Source organism: Eumetopias jubatus, unplaced genomic scaffold (genome assembly GCF_037043125.1).
Source record: "Eumetopias jubatus isolate StellerSeaLion01/CBP00866 unplaced genomic scaffold, mEumJub1_p1.0 scaffold_12, whole genome shotgun sequence".
NCBI classification, from domain to species: Eukaryota; Metazoa; Chordata; class Mammalia; order Carnivora; family Otariidae; genus Eumetopias; species Eumetopias jubatus.
In genome coordinates, this window is record NW_028274818.1 from 25,768,752 (window position 1) to 25,783,475 (window position 14,724).

Genomic DNA, 14,724 nt, shown 5'->3' on the forward strand with positions numbered 1-14,724 from the left:
GAAGGCTGTGCCTTCGGTCTCGGAGAACTGCAGTCAGCCAGGGTCTCGGGCTGGGGCAAGAGGATGCAGGGCACACGTCGAGTGGTTGCTCTCGTTCTGCGGTGACGTTTGCAGGGGCCGCCCCGCTCTCGAGACTGACGTCGCTGGAGGCTTCGAGGCTTGCGGGCAGGGGCTGGGAACTGGGAGCTGCAGGGCCAGGTCAGAGCTGCGTAAGGCATCCGGAGGGCGTGGGGTCCCCAGGCCAGGCTCTCTGGCGCGGTCAGCGTGGTGTTCCCGCGGGCTCTCCTGATATGTAAATACCCCAAGGAGAGGACACGCTGGTTCGGTCTCGGTTGGGGGGGGGGCGGGGAACCACTCGGTTGGGGTGTAAAACACCACTTTCAGTGTCTTACAGAATTGACCGAGGAGATGCTCTCTGCTAGAGACGAGAGGGGGAGCAGCACGTTATACCCCCAAACACACCAGCAAAGCTTCTGCATCGCCTGGTTCCATCTCCGTGAGGGCAGCGGCAGGGATCCCTGACCAGGTGGGGGGCACCCTCTCCCCTGCAGGCAGGGGGCATGGTCCTCTCTCCCACATCCTGGGTTTCACTGATGGGGAGGAAGGGAGTCCAAACCCAGCCCTTTCCCTCTCTCCTGAGGTGAGCACAGCTCCCCAGGGACCAGACGCCCGGTTTTCCTTCTGGCTTGAGGTACTTGGCCCCTGGTGTCGAAGCTCTTCCCATCGTGGCCGCTGCTGTTCCTCAGACTCCTTCAGAGCCGGCGCAGCTCTTGTCTGGGACACTCTGGAGGAAGGGGCAGGGTGACAGCGAAGGAGCAAGAGGTAAGCCCCCCTCCCAACTGAACCAGAGTGAGGCAAGCAGGCCTGCCCACTCTCTCCTGCCAAAAGTCCTGCCATTTTCCAGAAAAGAGCCAAGCCCAGCTCAGCAACGGACAAGGCCAAGGTGCATGGGTTGGGGGCCCAGGGAGGCATCTGGCGAGAAAGGCATCCTTCGGAAATACATTGGCCAGGTGGCGGTGTGAATACGACAGCTTTTCTCGATGTCCTTTTACAGGTCAATCCTTTTGCCTATCTGGGGGAGAAGCCACCTATTCTTTCTTTGTCCAGGGACATTTCTTCGAAAGGAAAAGAAAATGGAGATGCTAGGTCTGGATGGGGAAGATGCACAAAGCAAAAATGAAGAGACAACACGAAGGGCCATAACCAACAGAAACTGGTGTGTGTGCCGAGGTCAAGGGTGGGCAGTGGGGGTGGAAGGCTCAAGGTGGTCATGAGGCTGAGCAAAGGGCTGGGCTCCCTCCAGCTGAGCTTAGCCTGGACTCTGGCTCTTCCACATGGTGGCACCCCGGGGGTGCGGGGCGGGGAGGGGGGCCGCTTGGGGTTGGCTGGGCGGTCACTGGTCCTCACAGCTTGGCAGACCCCCTTGTTGTACCCTTGCTTGTCCCTGAAGGTGGTGGCGGCCGTGTGGTAGGTCTGCGGTGGCTTCATCTCCCCCTCTCCCCTCCTCCCGCTTGCAGAGTAGTGGCTGTGCCCTGGGTTGGGGGGGAGGGGCTCCGTTAGGCCAGAGAATAGATGGCGTTGACAGGCGACGTGGCCTCGGAGCTTTCGTTGCCCTCTGTCTCCTCCTTGTCCTTTTTGACCGTGTACTGGCCGATGAAGGACCCGTCCTCGTTGAACTGCCCCTCGCCACCCTCGCCATAGTCCACCAGGCTGTCGTCACTCTCCTGCTGCTTGATGGTGCCATCCAGGGACGTCTGGCTGCCCTGCAGGGGCTTGTTGTCCTCGTCACTGGCCAGAGAGAGACAGAGAATCAGGGTCCGGCCCCGTCCAGTGGCGCTTAGAGCCCGGTGGGGTAGCACCAGGCTGCTGGTCTCCCGCCAGGCGTATGTGCTCCGCAGCTCAGAGAGGGGAGGGCCTCGGAGGTCACCAGTCAGCGCCCCCACCCCCCAGGCCTCCCCCGTCCGGCTGGGTTACAGAAGGGAACCCAAGGCCCGGAGAGGACCGGTGTCTCCTCCCAGGTGAGGTGGCAAGGTGGTGGAAGCTCACTCTTCCAGACTCCCGGGCTGGGGTCCCCGTCACGAGGCAGAGACAGCCACCCCACAGTGAGGAGAGCCAGCTGCTGTAAGACGAAGCAGGATGGGGTGGGCCGAGGAGCTGGGGGGCTAGAGCCGCGTGCGTCACTGTGTGGTTCTGGGGTCTCGGGAAAGCCTTTCTTCTCCCTGGGCCTTAATCTCTCCATCAAGAGGGGATGAACTTGCTTTGACCCTCTGTGATCTGGGTGGCCCTGTCTCGAGAGGCTCTGCCCTTAACAAAAAGCAACGGGTCTGGGCCACAGGGCAACAGACCTCTCCCCTTCTCACCGTGGTGTGGTTTCCGCCTGCTCTCTGGTTTACCAACGAGCAGATGTGGTTGCTGGGGCCTCGAGTGAAAGAGGGTGGCACGAGCGGAGGGGCACAGACAAGAGTGTGGGGCCAGCACCCGGAGACAAAGCTCAGCAAGGCTCTGGCAACCCTGCCCAGCCTCCTTGGAGGCCCCCAGGTCCTGCCCTTGGGCTCCGAGGGGGGGCCAGGTGCTCCTGGCCCCATTTCAGAGAGGAGACGGCCCACAGGCAGGAGGCAGCCAGGCGGCAGTGGGAGTCTGGGTCCCAGCCAGCGGGGCCCCCACGGTGCCAGGTGTGCAGCAGACACATAATGTCCCCTCCCCAGCCCCCAGGCCACAATTAGTCCTTCCTGGGTGTGTGTGTGATGGGGGTGCTGGAAACAGCTGGCTGAGTTGCTATTAGAGGGGGCAATGCATGGTGGCTTCTAACACTGGTGCTGGGCAGAGACAGCTAGCAGGGGAGACCTGGAGCCTGAGCCCGAGGGGGCGTCAGTCCATATGCAAAGCTATCAGGCCTCCCTCTTTTGCCCCATTACCTCGGCCTGTTCTCCGATGGCAGGGCTACAGGGAGGCGGTGGGTCTGCCGGGCTGCACTGAGTCTGTACGGAGAGTGGGGCTCACGTTTTGAAAAACTAGCAGCTTCTTGCTGGTCCTGGTCCTACTCACGGGTCTTTTTTACACACACTCCCTCCCAGAAGCATGAGGATTGTGTGTGTGATTCTAGGGGATTCCAGGTACCTAAGCCAAATGCAGCCGCTGGACAGGAATGGCCCAGCTTGGACAGAGGGAGTGTCTCTAGTGTGTCAGGTTCTTACAGAGAAAGAGGATCTAGATCTGGAAAGAACAGACCTCTTCCAAGGGAAGCTTGAAAGGAACCAGAAGGACTAGGGGGTCCCTGGTCTAGTCACCTGTCAGCCCATCTTCCGAGAGACCCTGGAGACGCAGGTGGGCAGATGAGGGAGAGAGAAGCAGAGAGACCCACAGGGAGGTGCTTCGCTGCCAAGCTGAAACCGAGGTGGGTGTGTGCGCATGTGCGTGTGCGTCCGTGGTGTGTGGGCCCATGCATGCACCTGTGTGTGTATATCCAGCCTCAGTGTGGGTGGGACAGGGGAGTGGGTGGGGAGAAGGCAGATATTTTTGTCCAACAGCTTCGGCGTCTGGGGGAGGAGAGGTGCCTGAGGGAGCAACTTCTCATAGCACAGGAGGTGGGGTTGCACTGAGGGCCTGGGGAAGGGAAAGCCCCATGTTCTTTGGAACCGGTAGCCAGGAAGGAAATAGGGCTCAGCCCCTGGGGAAGATGGGCCCTGCCAGGGCTGCTGAGGACAGTCAGGGGAGGGGCCTCTCCTGCTTGCCCTTTTAGGAGGCTTTTGGAGATGTCGGGACTGGGCAGACGGATTTGGTACATAAGTCTCCAGATAGGCTCCCGGCTGGGCAGTGGCTCTGGGCAGCGTCTGCCTGCCAGGCTGCTGATGAGCGGAGTGGTGGAGGCCGAGGGTAGGATAAGGAGAGATCAGGGGAAGACGGGGTGATCTCGCCCCAGAGAGTAACAGAGTGGGGGTGGGGGAGTAGGGTTCTGATCAGAGCACTTCCTCCCGCCGGCCTTAATTTGGGAATGAGGCCTCCGTGACCCCCCCCCGCCGCCCCAACATCATTCCTTAGCGCAGGACACACTTGCCATCAAAATGGAGATTACAACTTGGTAATCTGTCTCTCTCACACCAGCCACAAAGGCCCGTCCAGATCTGAGAGGGATGGGTCGTGGTGCGACCCTGCTGGGAGTCAGGCCCTGGCTTCTCCAGCTCTGCCACCAGCTTGCTGGGCGGCAAGTGTGGCTGGGATTCCTGGGCAGGTCACGTCCCTGTCTGGGCCTCGGTCCTCTGATTTGGGGCAGGCCCCGACCAGGTGCTTCTCCAAGACATGCTTTGGGCTAGGGCCCAGAGCTATCATTCAAGTTCATGAGGAAAAGATCGAGAACCCCCCCACCCCTGCCCCTCATCCCTCACTAAGTTGAGGTTTCAAGACAATACAGTTTCCCCGGGTCCCTGTCTTCAGGGTGAGGGTGGGGGGTGGGGGGTGGGCAGAGAGGAAGCCAACAGCTCATTGCATGGCCACGGTGTTCCCAGCATCTGCTTTCAGAGGAAAGAGATGGAAACACACATCGAAGGAGCTCAGTAAATTGGAGCTGTGCGGGTGAATGAATGGAACAGTGTCCCTCAAAGCCGTGTGAGTGCGCAGGGCCGTGTCCTCCCTGCGGGGAGGCAGCCTCATCCAGCCCGCTCAGCACAAGCAGGGGCTGTTGGAGAGGCGGAGGGGAAGAGCCGGGATGGGTGGCGGGGTGGGGGCCAGGAGCCAGACAGATCACCCACCTGTAGTCAAAGGAGCCGTCTTCTTCCTTGGGGTCCTCGGGGCCCAGGGGAACATCCTTCTTTTCTCGCACTTGGCCGGTAAGAGAAGCAGAGACACAGACATGGGGATTATGCCCCTGCCCCCGCTCCCCGGACCCCGACTGTAGTTAGTGACTCTCTCCCTTTCAACGAGGCACCCGTCGATGCCTCCCCCATTCTTGCTTCCGGCATTTAACCAGCTGTCAAGTTGACGCCCCCGCCTCCTCCTCAACCCCGGCGTTTCCACACATCTCCGTTGACAACTGAAACCTCCTCCCACCAGGCCCCCCGCCACCTCTCCACGGGGTTGCCCCCAAACACCGAATAGATGTGATCCTTTCTTTGGCACCTCTCCTATGCTGCTCTGCAGGGTAATCATTTGTGCACGGTTGTAAAAGCCCCTAGCAGAGTGCCCTGGGCAGAGGGGGCGCTCCCTACGCACTTTCGGGCTGGAAAATGCTCCTGTGCCTGTGGCCTCCCTAGTGTGTGGGACCCCCTTCTCCCACACCTGCTCTGTGGTTTGCACACACCCAGCCCAGGCCCGTCTCCTGGGCCCTGATTTTCCTGCGGTGCCAACTGCAGTGTCTTGGGGGAGAGATCATCCTTCCTTCTCATGTCCTTCCCACCCAGCAGGGCCCGGCACACGGGGACACTTATGCGAGGGACTATGTATCCTTCCTGAGGTACAGGGCAAGATAATCTCCCCCATTTTAGGAGAGGGAAACCGAGCCCTTCAGAGGTGAAGAACATATCCCAGAACTTATTAGTGACTGACTCAAGTTTAGCATGAAGGCTAGAGCCCAGGCCTCATGGTTTGCTCATCTTTCCAGTGGACTAGGGCCTTACCTTGCAGCTGGAGGGAAGGAGGTAAGCTGTGAGAAGAACTTTCTGGAAAAGGACACTGTCTAAATGGGCAAAGGAAGCCTCCAAGCTTATCTGATGAGTTGGGGGGTGAGCTCAGTAAGGTTGTTCTTCTCCCTGACTCTGGCTTTCTAATTTACAGGAGAAAAACAATCCCAACACAGCACAACAAAGTGAAAGAAAACGTCATTAGCCAATAAAGAATTATAACTTCCTGCCCTCCCTCACAGACATCTCCCTCACTTAAAGCAGAGACAGAACTCTTTAGAATCCTAGGGTCTGAGGGTATGCGGCGGTGGGGAGGTGGGGAGAGGAAATAAAAGAGAATCTTCTCTCTGAGTTGAGTTTTAGGGGGACCCTGGAGGAGGTCTTGTTTAGAGGCAGAGAGAGGCGGAATTTGGGGAGCACGGCCTGTGCTTGGCCATGGGGTTTTGGGGGGCAGGGAGCAATTTCTTTCTGCAGCCCAGCGGGATTTTCGCTCCCTGGGTCATCCATTGCCCTGTCCCCTGTCATTCTACTCACCCCGTCCCAGACAGATGGCTTTGTTGCCCCTGTTTGAAAAAACAATCAATATTTCCAGAAGCAAGAATGCCAGAGGTCCTTGTCCTTGACCTTGGTCTGTCTGGGCTGGTGGATCTTGAGGCCCCCAGAAGAGCAACGGCTCTTTGGGACGCTAGGGAAGTCCAAAGCTCTTTCCCGATGGGGTCTGTACCAATGCAAGCCACCCCTCAACCTCTGCCTGCTCTTCAAGCAGGAGCTCCTGACCCTCTGCTGGGGAATCGGTCATTACAGCCCAGTCACCGACAGCCTCTCTCATGGGCGTGCTTCTTCCGTCCAGACCCTCCCCTCTCTGTTCTCTCTCATGGTTAGAGAAAATGCCTTTCTTCCTTAGGACACAGGATCCTAATGAGATTCAGGCTGAAAAAAGCCAATTTACTGAGCAGACGGCTGGTGAGTCAAGGGGAGGGAAGGTCATTCTTAATAGGAGCCAGGGTTCCTTCTATCCCCTCTTTGGAGCTGCCTGGACCGTTCCATCCACCCACCTCGGATAAACTTAATTAACTCAAGTGCTTTCTGGCAGCTTTAAGATGCACGGACCAGGTGAGAGGACTCTATGTCCAAGCTTGGCAAGGGTTAGGCTCGCTGGGAGAACTGAGCCCCCTGGATCTGGTCAGGGTCCTGGTGGCTCCCAGGAAAGCTTGCCGGCCCCATTCCCCCAAGCCCATTCCTCCCATATATCCTACCTGGGTACTTGCCACCTCGACTCCTCTTGATGAAACAGACGATGAGCAGGATCAGCACCAGGAGGGCGATGGCACACATGAGCCCAATGAACCAGCCCTGGGTGGCGATGTCTGCCTGGTTGTTGGTGTAAGCTGGGGGGGGTGGGGGGAGGGCCAGAAGCAAACACACAAGTGATTTCCCATGGGCGGAGGTGAGGAGGGAGACATGGGGAGGAGAATGGCTATTTCATGTCGATGTTCCTCTTTGAGCCTTACGCTACTACCTAGCAGTCCTCTGGCCTGAACCACCCCGCTACAGGGACAAAGAGAAAATAATTAAAGAGCCAAGGTCCAGAGGTCAGAAAAGAGGCACAGGAAAGGGGTATAGGGAGCAGAATAAGCAGCAGAAGGCTGAACAGGTCCTTTAGGAAGGGGAAGTTTCCTAAGGATGGGGCATGGCACTCTTGCAAACCAGACGGCTGGTCACAGCCCGGTGGGGATGGAGGGAAGGCCAGGGGTTGGCCCTGGAGGTACAATTCCCCATCAGCGAGCCTGGGGTGAGGAAATGGGACTCTGCTACCCATCAGGGAACGGGGGCCGTGGTTACTTTGCAAAAACCTGTTCTAAGAACACCTTCACAGGCCTGCACTGGCTCCGAACAGCGACCTTTCCCACCAATATGGCCCCGAAGCCAACCAGGTCTCCTGGCTGTGGGTCCCGGGCAGGGTGTTGTTCCAGAATGCCCTGTGCTTTCTCACATTCCCCCAACTGTCTCCCTTACAGCAGAGACAGTCCCTGCACGGGTACCCCCAGATGGGCTGGGGCGAGGCCTTCAGTGCACCCCATGCCACTTCCGACCACTTTCACGCATGGAGACCCCCCAGCCCCGTGACCGTGAGTCTCTCCCTAGCCCCTCAGGGAGCGTGTGAAGACATGTCTCAACCGGAGCAGACCCCTTCACAAGTCAAGGGGCATGTGAGTGGGCCTAGAGGACCAGGGCTCAGCTGCCATCTGACGGTGTCCTGGATGACCCAACGGTTGGCATTAGGGTTTGGGAAGGGGTGTGGAGTGGGCAGGACCCCCTCACTCTTCTTTCTATGGACTAGAGAACACAAGCACCCCCTCTTGAAACCCAGCCTGCATTGGGAACCAAGACTTGGGAGGAGAGGCAGGATCCAAGCAACCCTGAGCAGACCCAAAGTAACCCCGAAGCCCTCCGAGTGCGCCGAGGGGTGTCTCAGAGCGCTGGTCGACAGCAGGGTCCCAGAGAGCCCACAGAGCCCAAGCCAAGCACGGGGCCTCCTCCTGGCGGCGGGGGAGGAGAGCACAAGGAACAGAGGGGTGACCCAGAGCCCTCGTGCCCCACGGTCTTTATCCCATGCCCTTTTGTGGGGCAGGTGTCTGGGTGCAATCTTACCCTTTGTTCTTCTTGGACAGAGAAACTGTCTCTATAGCCTTCTCTGTGCCTAGGCAAGGGCATGGCACCAGGAAGGGTCTGGACAAATGGGGAAGACTGATGAGCAAAGGCTTTCATGCTCTCTGCCCTGGTTGTGCTCACCCGATCTATGGATGTTGTGGGGGGAATCCCACCCCCCCACTCCTGCTCCTGCAGGCCATTCCCTGGACAGTGTCACAGAGATCCTCCCAGAACCCCACGTACGAGCAAATTACTTCCTCGCTCCAACCCTCCAACGCTGCCCACTGCTACCTGGGAAACGCCTACCTTCCTAACCTGTCCCGGCGGGCTCCACCCGAGCTGGCCCCGGACACTTCTCTGGGCCTGTCTCCCACCCTCTCTCCGCCAGCCACACTGGCCGCTCACATCCCTACCTCAGGCCCTTACATGTGCAGCTCTTCCTTCAGATGGCCGCCTCGGTCAACTGGCCGCCCAGACCTTCTCAGCTAAAGCCAAAGCCTTCTCCCCCAACCAGCCACCCTCTGAGGGCTCTCATTCCCCTTTCTCCTAGCGCTCGTTCTCAGCCGGAAGCCGGAAGGCTTTATCATCCCCATTTTACTGATGAGACGACTGAGGCACAGAGAGTTTATGTGATTTGCTCAAGGTCACAGAGCTGTTAGGTTCGTGCGCCTCAACTGGACCTCTGCTGCTGCCGGGCAGTCCCTCCACTCGCTGCTGCCTGACCCCCAAACTGGTGCTCCCTCTCGTGCCACTCCACGCCATCCTGTCCCCATGCCGGCGACATCAGTGTGACCACCGAAACCTCACAGCCGCCGCAGCTGTCCCTGCCTCCAGAGCAGTGGCAGCAGCTCGCCCCTTCCGGGGGGTGGGGGTGGGGGTGGGGCTCAGTCCTAAAAGGATCTCCGACCCCCCAGCGTCTTCCTCTTTGCTTTCCCCTCCCTCCTGCTGTTAACCACATTGAAGCTTCCTGGATCTTAAAACAAAAACCCTGCAGGAGCCCAGGACTTTTCAGCTCTAGATGAGGCACTGTCCTTTTCTAGGTGAACTCCTTCATCTTCCGTGGTCTCTGGGTCCCATCAACTCCTTCCCCCAATCCCGTCAGGCCAACCTCAAGCCTCTCTCTACTCAACAACTACCACCATGGAGTGGGTCTTTCCCAAACCTGCCTCTACCTCCTTGGCTCCTACCTTCCCCTGTCCTCCAGGCCTGACTTTCCAACCGGCGATACCTCTACTCATCTCGCATTGTCCCTCCAGCCAGGTCCGCAGCTGTAAGCCCAGCATTCCCAGCTAACATCCTAACATCTCCTTGGATCGTCCGTCTGCTTGAAATTCAACCCATGTCTTCCCGCCCCTCGATGCTCCCCACTCCCGCCAGTGGCTTCCCCATTCCTGCCATCCCTAAGGCTTATCCTTTCTCCTTCCAGTGTCCTTCATATTTGCCCCATTGCTCTAGGCTAGCGGGGTCCCCTCCTTACCCTGGGTCTATCAGGTCCCAAGGATACAATGGCACCTCATGGCATTATGCTCTCAGGACACCTCTCGTCAGGCCTGGCCTTCCAGGCGCTCTGCGCGTCCCCTCCCTGCAGCTCCCCCCCTACCCCCGTGCCCAAGAGAGCCTGGCCTGCTGCCCTTCTTGCTCTCCACCTCCACACTCCACCCCTCCTTCCTGAATCTCCCACTCCTCCAGCTCACACCAATCTCAGAAGTCCGATTTTACCTGTTTACTCCGCGAAATGTAACATTCAATCGCTCCGTTTCCTGGGTCTGGATTTTTAATAATACTATTAAAGGCTTGAGAACAGGGGAGTCTTTGGGCCCCCTAGTGCTTAGCACGATGCTGGTCACATAGCAAGCAGGCAGTGACTGCTTATTAAAGATCAGTTTAATCCTAATTTAATATGGTTAATTTGGGATACTTGCCGGGGTCACAGGGAGATTGGCTTGACCATGTGCCACCTTGAGATTGGATGGTGGTTCCCACCTTCTGCAGAACAGTTGGTTTGCTCCACTACCATCTTCCTGATGCTTGTTCTGATATGTCCTGACAAGCCATCTCCCCGAGACTCCTTTTCTCTTGGGACAGGAAGTCACAATCGCAGGGAGAGAGGCCATATGGGCAATCTGGAAAGCGAATGTAGCTCTCCATTCCTGACAGCACCTGAAGCTCAGATGTTACCTTCAGTCCTTACCAAAAAGGTCAAAGAATGTTCTGGACCCAGAAGGCTGTTCAAATCCAAATGGGTTTTGTAAATGCGCGTGGTGCTGGCTGTTAACTAAACTTCTTGTGGCCATGACTTTGCAATATATACATATATCAAATCGTCATGTTGTACACCTGAAACTAATACAAGGTTCTATGTCAATGATATGTCAATAAAAACCAAAACCCCAACCCAAACCAGGTGGGATCTGGGGTGAGGTGAGCTCAACCAGACTCCATCAAAATGACTTAGTTTCTCGAGAACCAAAAGCAATTTAGGACAAGATGATCTCACTCACAACGTGACCTGACAGAGTGGACTCTGAGAGGCGGAAGGCCTTGTAGTGAGGCTTCAGCGCATTACATTTGGCTGCCAACATCATTCTTAATCGATCTGCTCAACGTGTTTCAAGATTCCTAATGGAGACAGTAATGACAACATTCAAAGACCGGGGTGCATTTACACTCGCCACCTTCCACTGGAATGGGGAGCAGAACAGCACCTGCTCCTCCGGCCCACAAGGCCTGGCAACCTCAGGCCCAAAATGCCTCTGACTCTAGACCAGAGGCCATATTTTGTGTGCCTCCCACACACCTCAGCCTGCAACACTGCTCAGAAATGGGCTATTCATGTGCAAGGCAGGCAGTTCTCACGACTCAAAGGCCAATCACTCAGAGTCCGCAGGAGAATTACATTTCAGAAATAGGGGTAGATGAACACGCAGAACAGGGATGGACTTCCTTCAGATGCATCTGGGCTTAGCTGCTCTTACTGAAGCACCATCTGACGCCTCTGCAACACCACTGTGCCCCATGGTGGGATTCTTCCAAACACAACCGAAAGAGGCTGACTACAGGGAGGTCCCCTAATGTCCCTCCTCCCGCTTCCCTGAGGTCTGAGGCAGTTTGCAGTCGGTCCTGCTGGCCCACCGTCAGCACCTGCCTGCTGCCGCCTGGCCCCACCCCGCCCACCCCAGGATAGAAGAGCTGGCGAGCCCCCCGGAGTCCAGAGTTATGTGTTTGTGGCCCCTTGGGTCTCTTTGCCTTCAAAAGCTTCAAAGAGGTGATTAACTTTCCATGTGGGATCTTCCCGCCGAGGGTCAGGGAGCTGGTTAGCATTCCTAGTGGTTTTCTTCCATATCCCCCGTGAACCACTGCCGCATGTTTGAGTCTGTGGACTCAAGTGATGGCCTGTGGTCACCTAACTGACCCGTGGTTGGACCCAGAGATGCTCATGAACTCTTGCTTTGATGAGACGCTGGGGCCTAGGGGATCGTGTGAATTTGGCTTGGGAGTCCACCCACAGGATACACAGCGTGCATTTTCAAAGAATCCAGAAACACACAAACTTCAGAAAGTGAAAATATTTCCTTTTCCTCTGTGATTTGCACATAGTAATCTCTAGCCAGCCAGCGATGTCAGTAAGTAATACGTACTCAGGGCTGGGGTTGCAAACCTGCTCACCCAGCTCGCACGGAGAGGAAGCGGGGAAAACTCGCTCACTCTGAAAGCAATCTATCAGGAAGAGTGTCTCCAGAACAACCACAGGAAAAGAGAAAAGGACACTGAGTCAATGTTCAGAAGTGTATTATCAATCGTCTTATTTTTCTTTTCCCCCCTGTACCGCATATTTTATATGGGGAAGCAGATTGGGATGTCCCCGAGGGCAGGGCCTGGTCCTTTCCTCTCTGGCTCTTTCTCCGCACCCCTCACTCACAGCCCCAGGACTTAGTGCTGGGAGAAGTCAAACTCTGGAAGCAGGCTGCCCTGGCTTTTGTAGCATTCCCTAGGAGGGGGCTCTAGCCTGGGATCTTATCTGTGCTTCCTGCCTCTGTGCTGGACTCAGGTTGATAACGAAGCAAAATCAAACGCACGCACCGATAAGCAACAGCTTGGGATCCTGACTGGGTCAGACAGAGTCCAGCCACCTGCTCTGCTCGTCAACTGTCCGGTTCCCTTGCCTGGCTCCCAAGCTGGCCAGGCCACTTGCTCAGATGTCTTGCCTGAGTTGGCTGGGCTGGCCTCAAGCAGGCAGCTGGACTCTCAGACTCCCTGCGTCTCGACAGCCTGGACATGGGCAGTACAGGTGGAGGCACGGGGCGGAGGACAGGACGTCCAGACCAGGAGGGACCAGGCCAGAAGGGGTGGAGTGAGACATTTATACAGATGGGTAGTGACTCTTAAGATGCAGGCTACCAGGATGAGCCTGGCCAGGCTCAGGAAGAGTGATGAATTATTTCAGCCAACATTCAGAATGCCATATAAATCATTGTGTGGTTTTTTTTTCTCTATGCGTGCGTCTACTACCCTGCATCTGATTAGGACATCCTGGGGGCAGGGACTGGTCCTTTTCTCTCTCTGACTGTTTCCCCAACACTCGCCCTTGGCCCCAGGGCTTAGCGTGGCCACCTGCCTGGCCGACTGTGAAGATACATATGAACACATGAGCGGGTGCCCTCAAGTCTCCAAGCTGCCTGCCCACCCTGACCTTCTCCCGTTTCCGGAGCCCCTACTGGCCTTCCTTTGGCACACTGAGGTTGCTTCTCTAGCAACAGCCGAAGTCCCTTTCGAGCCAGAACTCTGCTCCTACTGGAGAGCTTCCTCCTCTCCCCCAACTCGACGAAGATCAACTACTTTGAAGCCATGGCAAACTTGGGATAAAAATTAAGCCAAAATAAAGCCCCCAACAACTCGTGTCACACACTTTGGAATTTTTTTTAACAGATGACAGTGGCAAGGCAGGGATATACATGCTGATCCTGGGAAGATTTCTGGGTCGAGACCCTTGGATGGCCCTATCTCTTAATGCCACGTGAGGAAGCAAGGTCCTGTACACACGGGGCAGGCTGCCCTGCGCTCCTCCAGCCCCCAGACCCACACACAGGGCCCAAGTTTGCACCTATGCCAAGCCCTTTTGTTCTAAGCACAGCGAGGAGGGCCAGGCGCCTCCTCCGTCCTCAGCCTACAATCCTATTTCCCTCGGACTCCCCATGCACGCCTTGGGGTCGGAAGGGCACTTCCTCGCCACTGTGCATGCACTCTGGCTCCTCTTGGCTTCCTGGGAGCTGTGGACTGATGTATAATAAGAGCCGAGACACGCCATGCAAGGTGGGGAATGGGTGGGATGAGTCTTCTTTCCAAGGAGGAGAGACAAGCAGGAAGCTGAGAATGGAATGAAATGCCCCATGCTTGCAGGGGGGGGGGGCCAGGCCAGACCCTCTCTCACCTGTACTGGTCATAAAGGTGATGACGGTACTGCTGATGCCCTCGTTGTCCCGGGAATAAACGCGCAACGTGTATGTCATCCCGGGATAGAGGTCTGTCAGCTGTACAGGCTGGGCCTGGGCCTTAACAGGGACAGTTTTTTTCGTATGGTTGCCTGGGGAACAGAAACCTCAGTCAGCCTAGGGCCAGGCACGAGGAGCTGGAGAGGCAGTGCTTAGGTTCCTGGTCACCGGTCAAGGGCAGAAGCATGGGGGGAGGGCCAGGCTGCTGCGCAGACCAGGAGGTCACTGGACAGCTCACCAGGCTTCCACACGGTGCTGACTCTCCCGCACAGCAGCCTTCCTGCCAAGGGCGCTCTTTCTCTCTCCTCAAGCTTTCTTTCCTCACTACAGTCTCAAACACTAAACACTATGACCTACTTCCTGGGTGGGAGCTTTCCCGGTGAGGGTCCTAGAGCCACTCAGCATCCCTCATGGTAAAGGGAGGTGAGGCAGGACTCTACTTCTTGGCTCTCACCCCTGGTTTCACCTCTCCTTTCTCGCTGTGTGGAGGATTCACACATCAGGAGAAGCCAGTGCCCTGGCATCTGGGGTGCAGGGTGCATGGTGGCTGTAGGAAGCTGCAAAATCGGGGTGCCGATTCTATGGATGTGAACCCCTCCAACCACAGAGGACTGACAGTCGGCTTTGCTCTTTCCTTACAGATCTTCGGGTAGCTCGCCCAGGTGGATCTCCTGGCTAGGTGAGCTGGTTTCGTTCATTGCTAAGGATAACACCATAGTGGGTCTGAGTCTTCAGGGGTAGGGCCCTTCCCTCAAAGAAGGCAGATATCTTGATCACACTCTACAGTCTGATAAATATGTACCCTTGATCCTAAGATCTAATAAAGAGGAACAGCTCAGCTCCAGCCACCCGCTCTCTGTGACAAAGTGGCCCCGGTCAGTGCCTTGGATAGGAGGCCACTGGCATTCCTCTGTGAGGAAAGCACAGCTATACCCAGAAGTCTGAACTGGCCTAGCCTGTCTAGTGGACAC

General features: G+C 56.8%; 1 protein-coding gene across 8 annotated transcripts in view; it reads right to left on the reverse strand.

The window, feature by feature from the left end:
- Positions 1 to 359: 359 nt before the first annotated feature.
- NFASC (neurofascin) overlaps positions 360 to 14,724 on the reverse strand; it is a 172,926-nt gene continuing 158,561 nt past the window's right edge. For 5 of the 8 annotated variants that reach the window (XM_028120359.1, XM_028120360.1, XM_028120357.1 and 2 more), the window contains 3 exons: positions 6,869 to 7,000; positions 4,746 to 4,815; positions 360 to 1,788 (listed from right to left, as the gene is read on the reverse strand). In XM_028120359.1, coding sequence (XP_027976160.1) covers positions 1,557 to 1,788; positions 4,746 to 4,815; positions 6,869 to 7,000 — 434 coding nt within the window. In that variant the 3' untranslated portion in view covers positions 360 to 1,556. Of the gene's footprint in view, positions 1,789 to 4,745; positions 4,816 to 6,868; positions 7,001 to 13,692; positions 13,846 to 14,724 lie in introns of all 8 variants that reach the window. The other 3 variants (XM_088029041.1, XM_028120355.1, XM_088029042.1) reach the window with 1 other exon arrangement.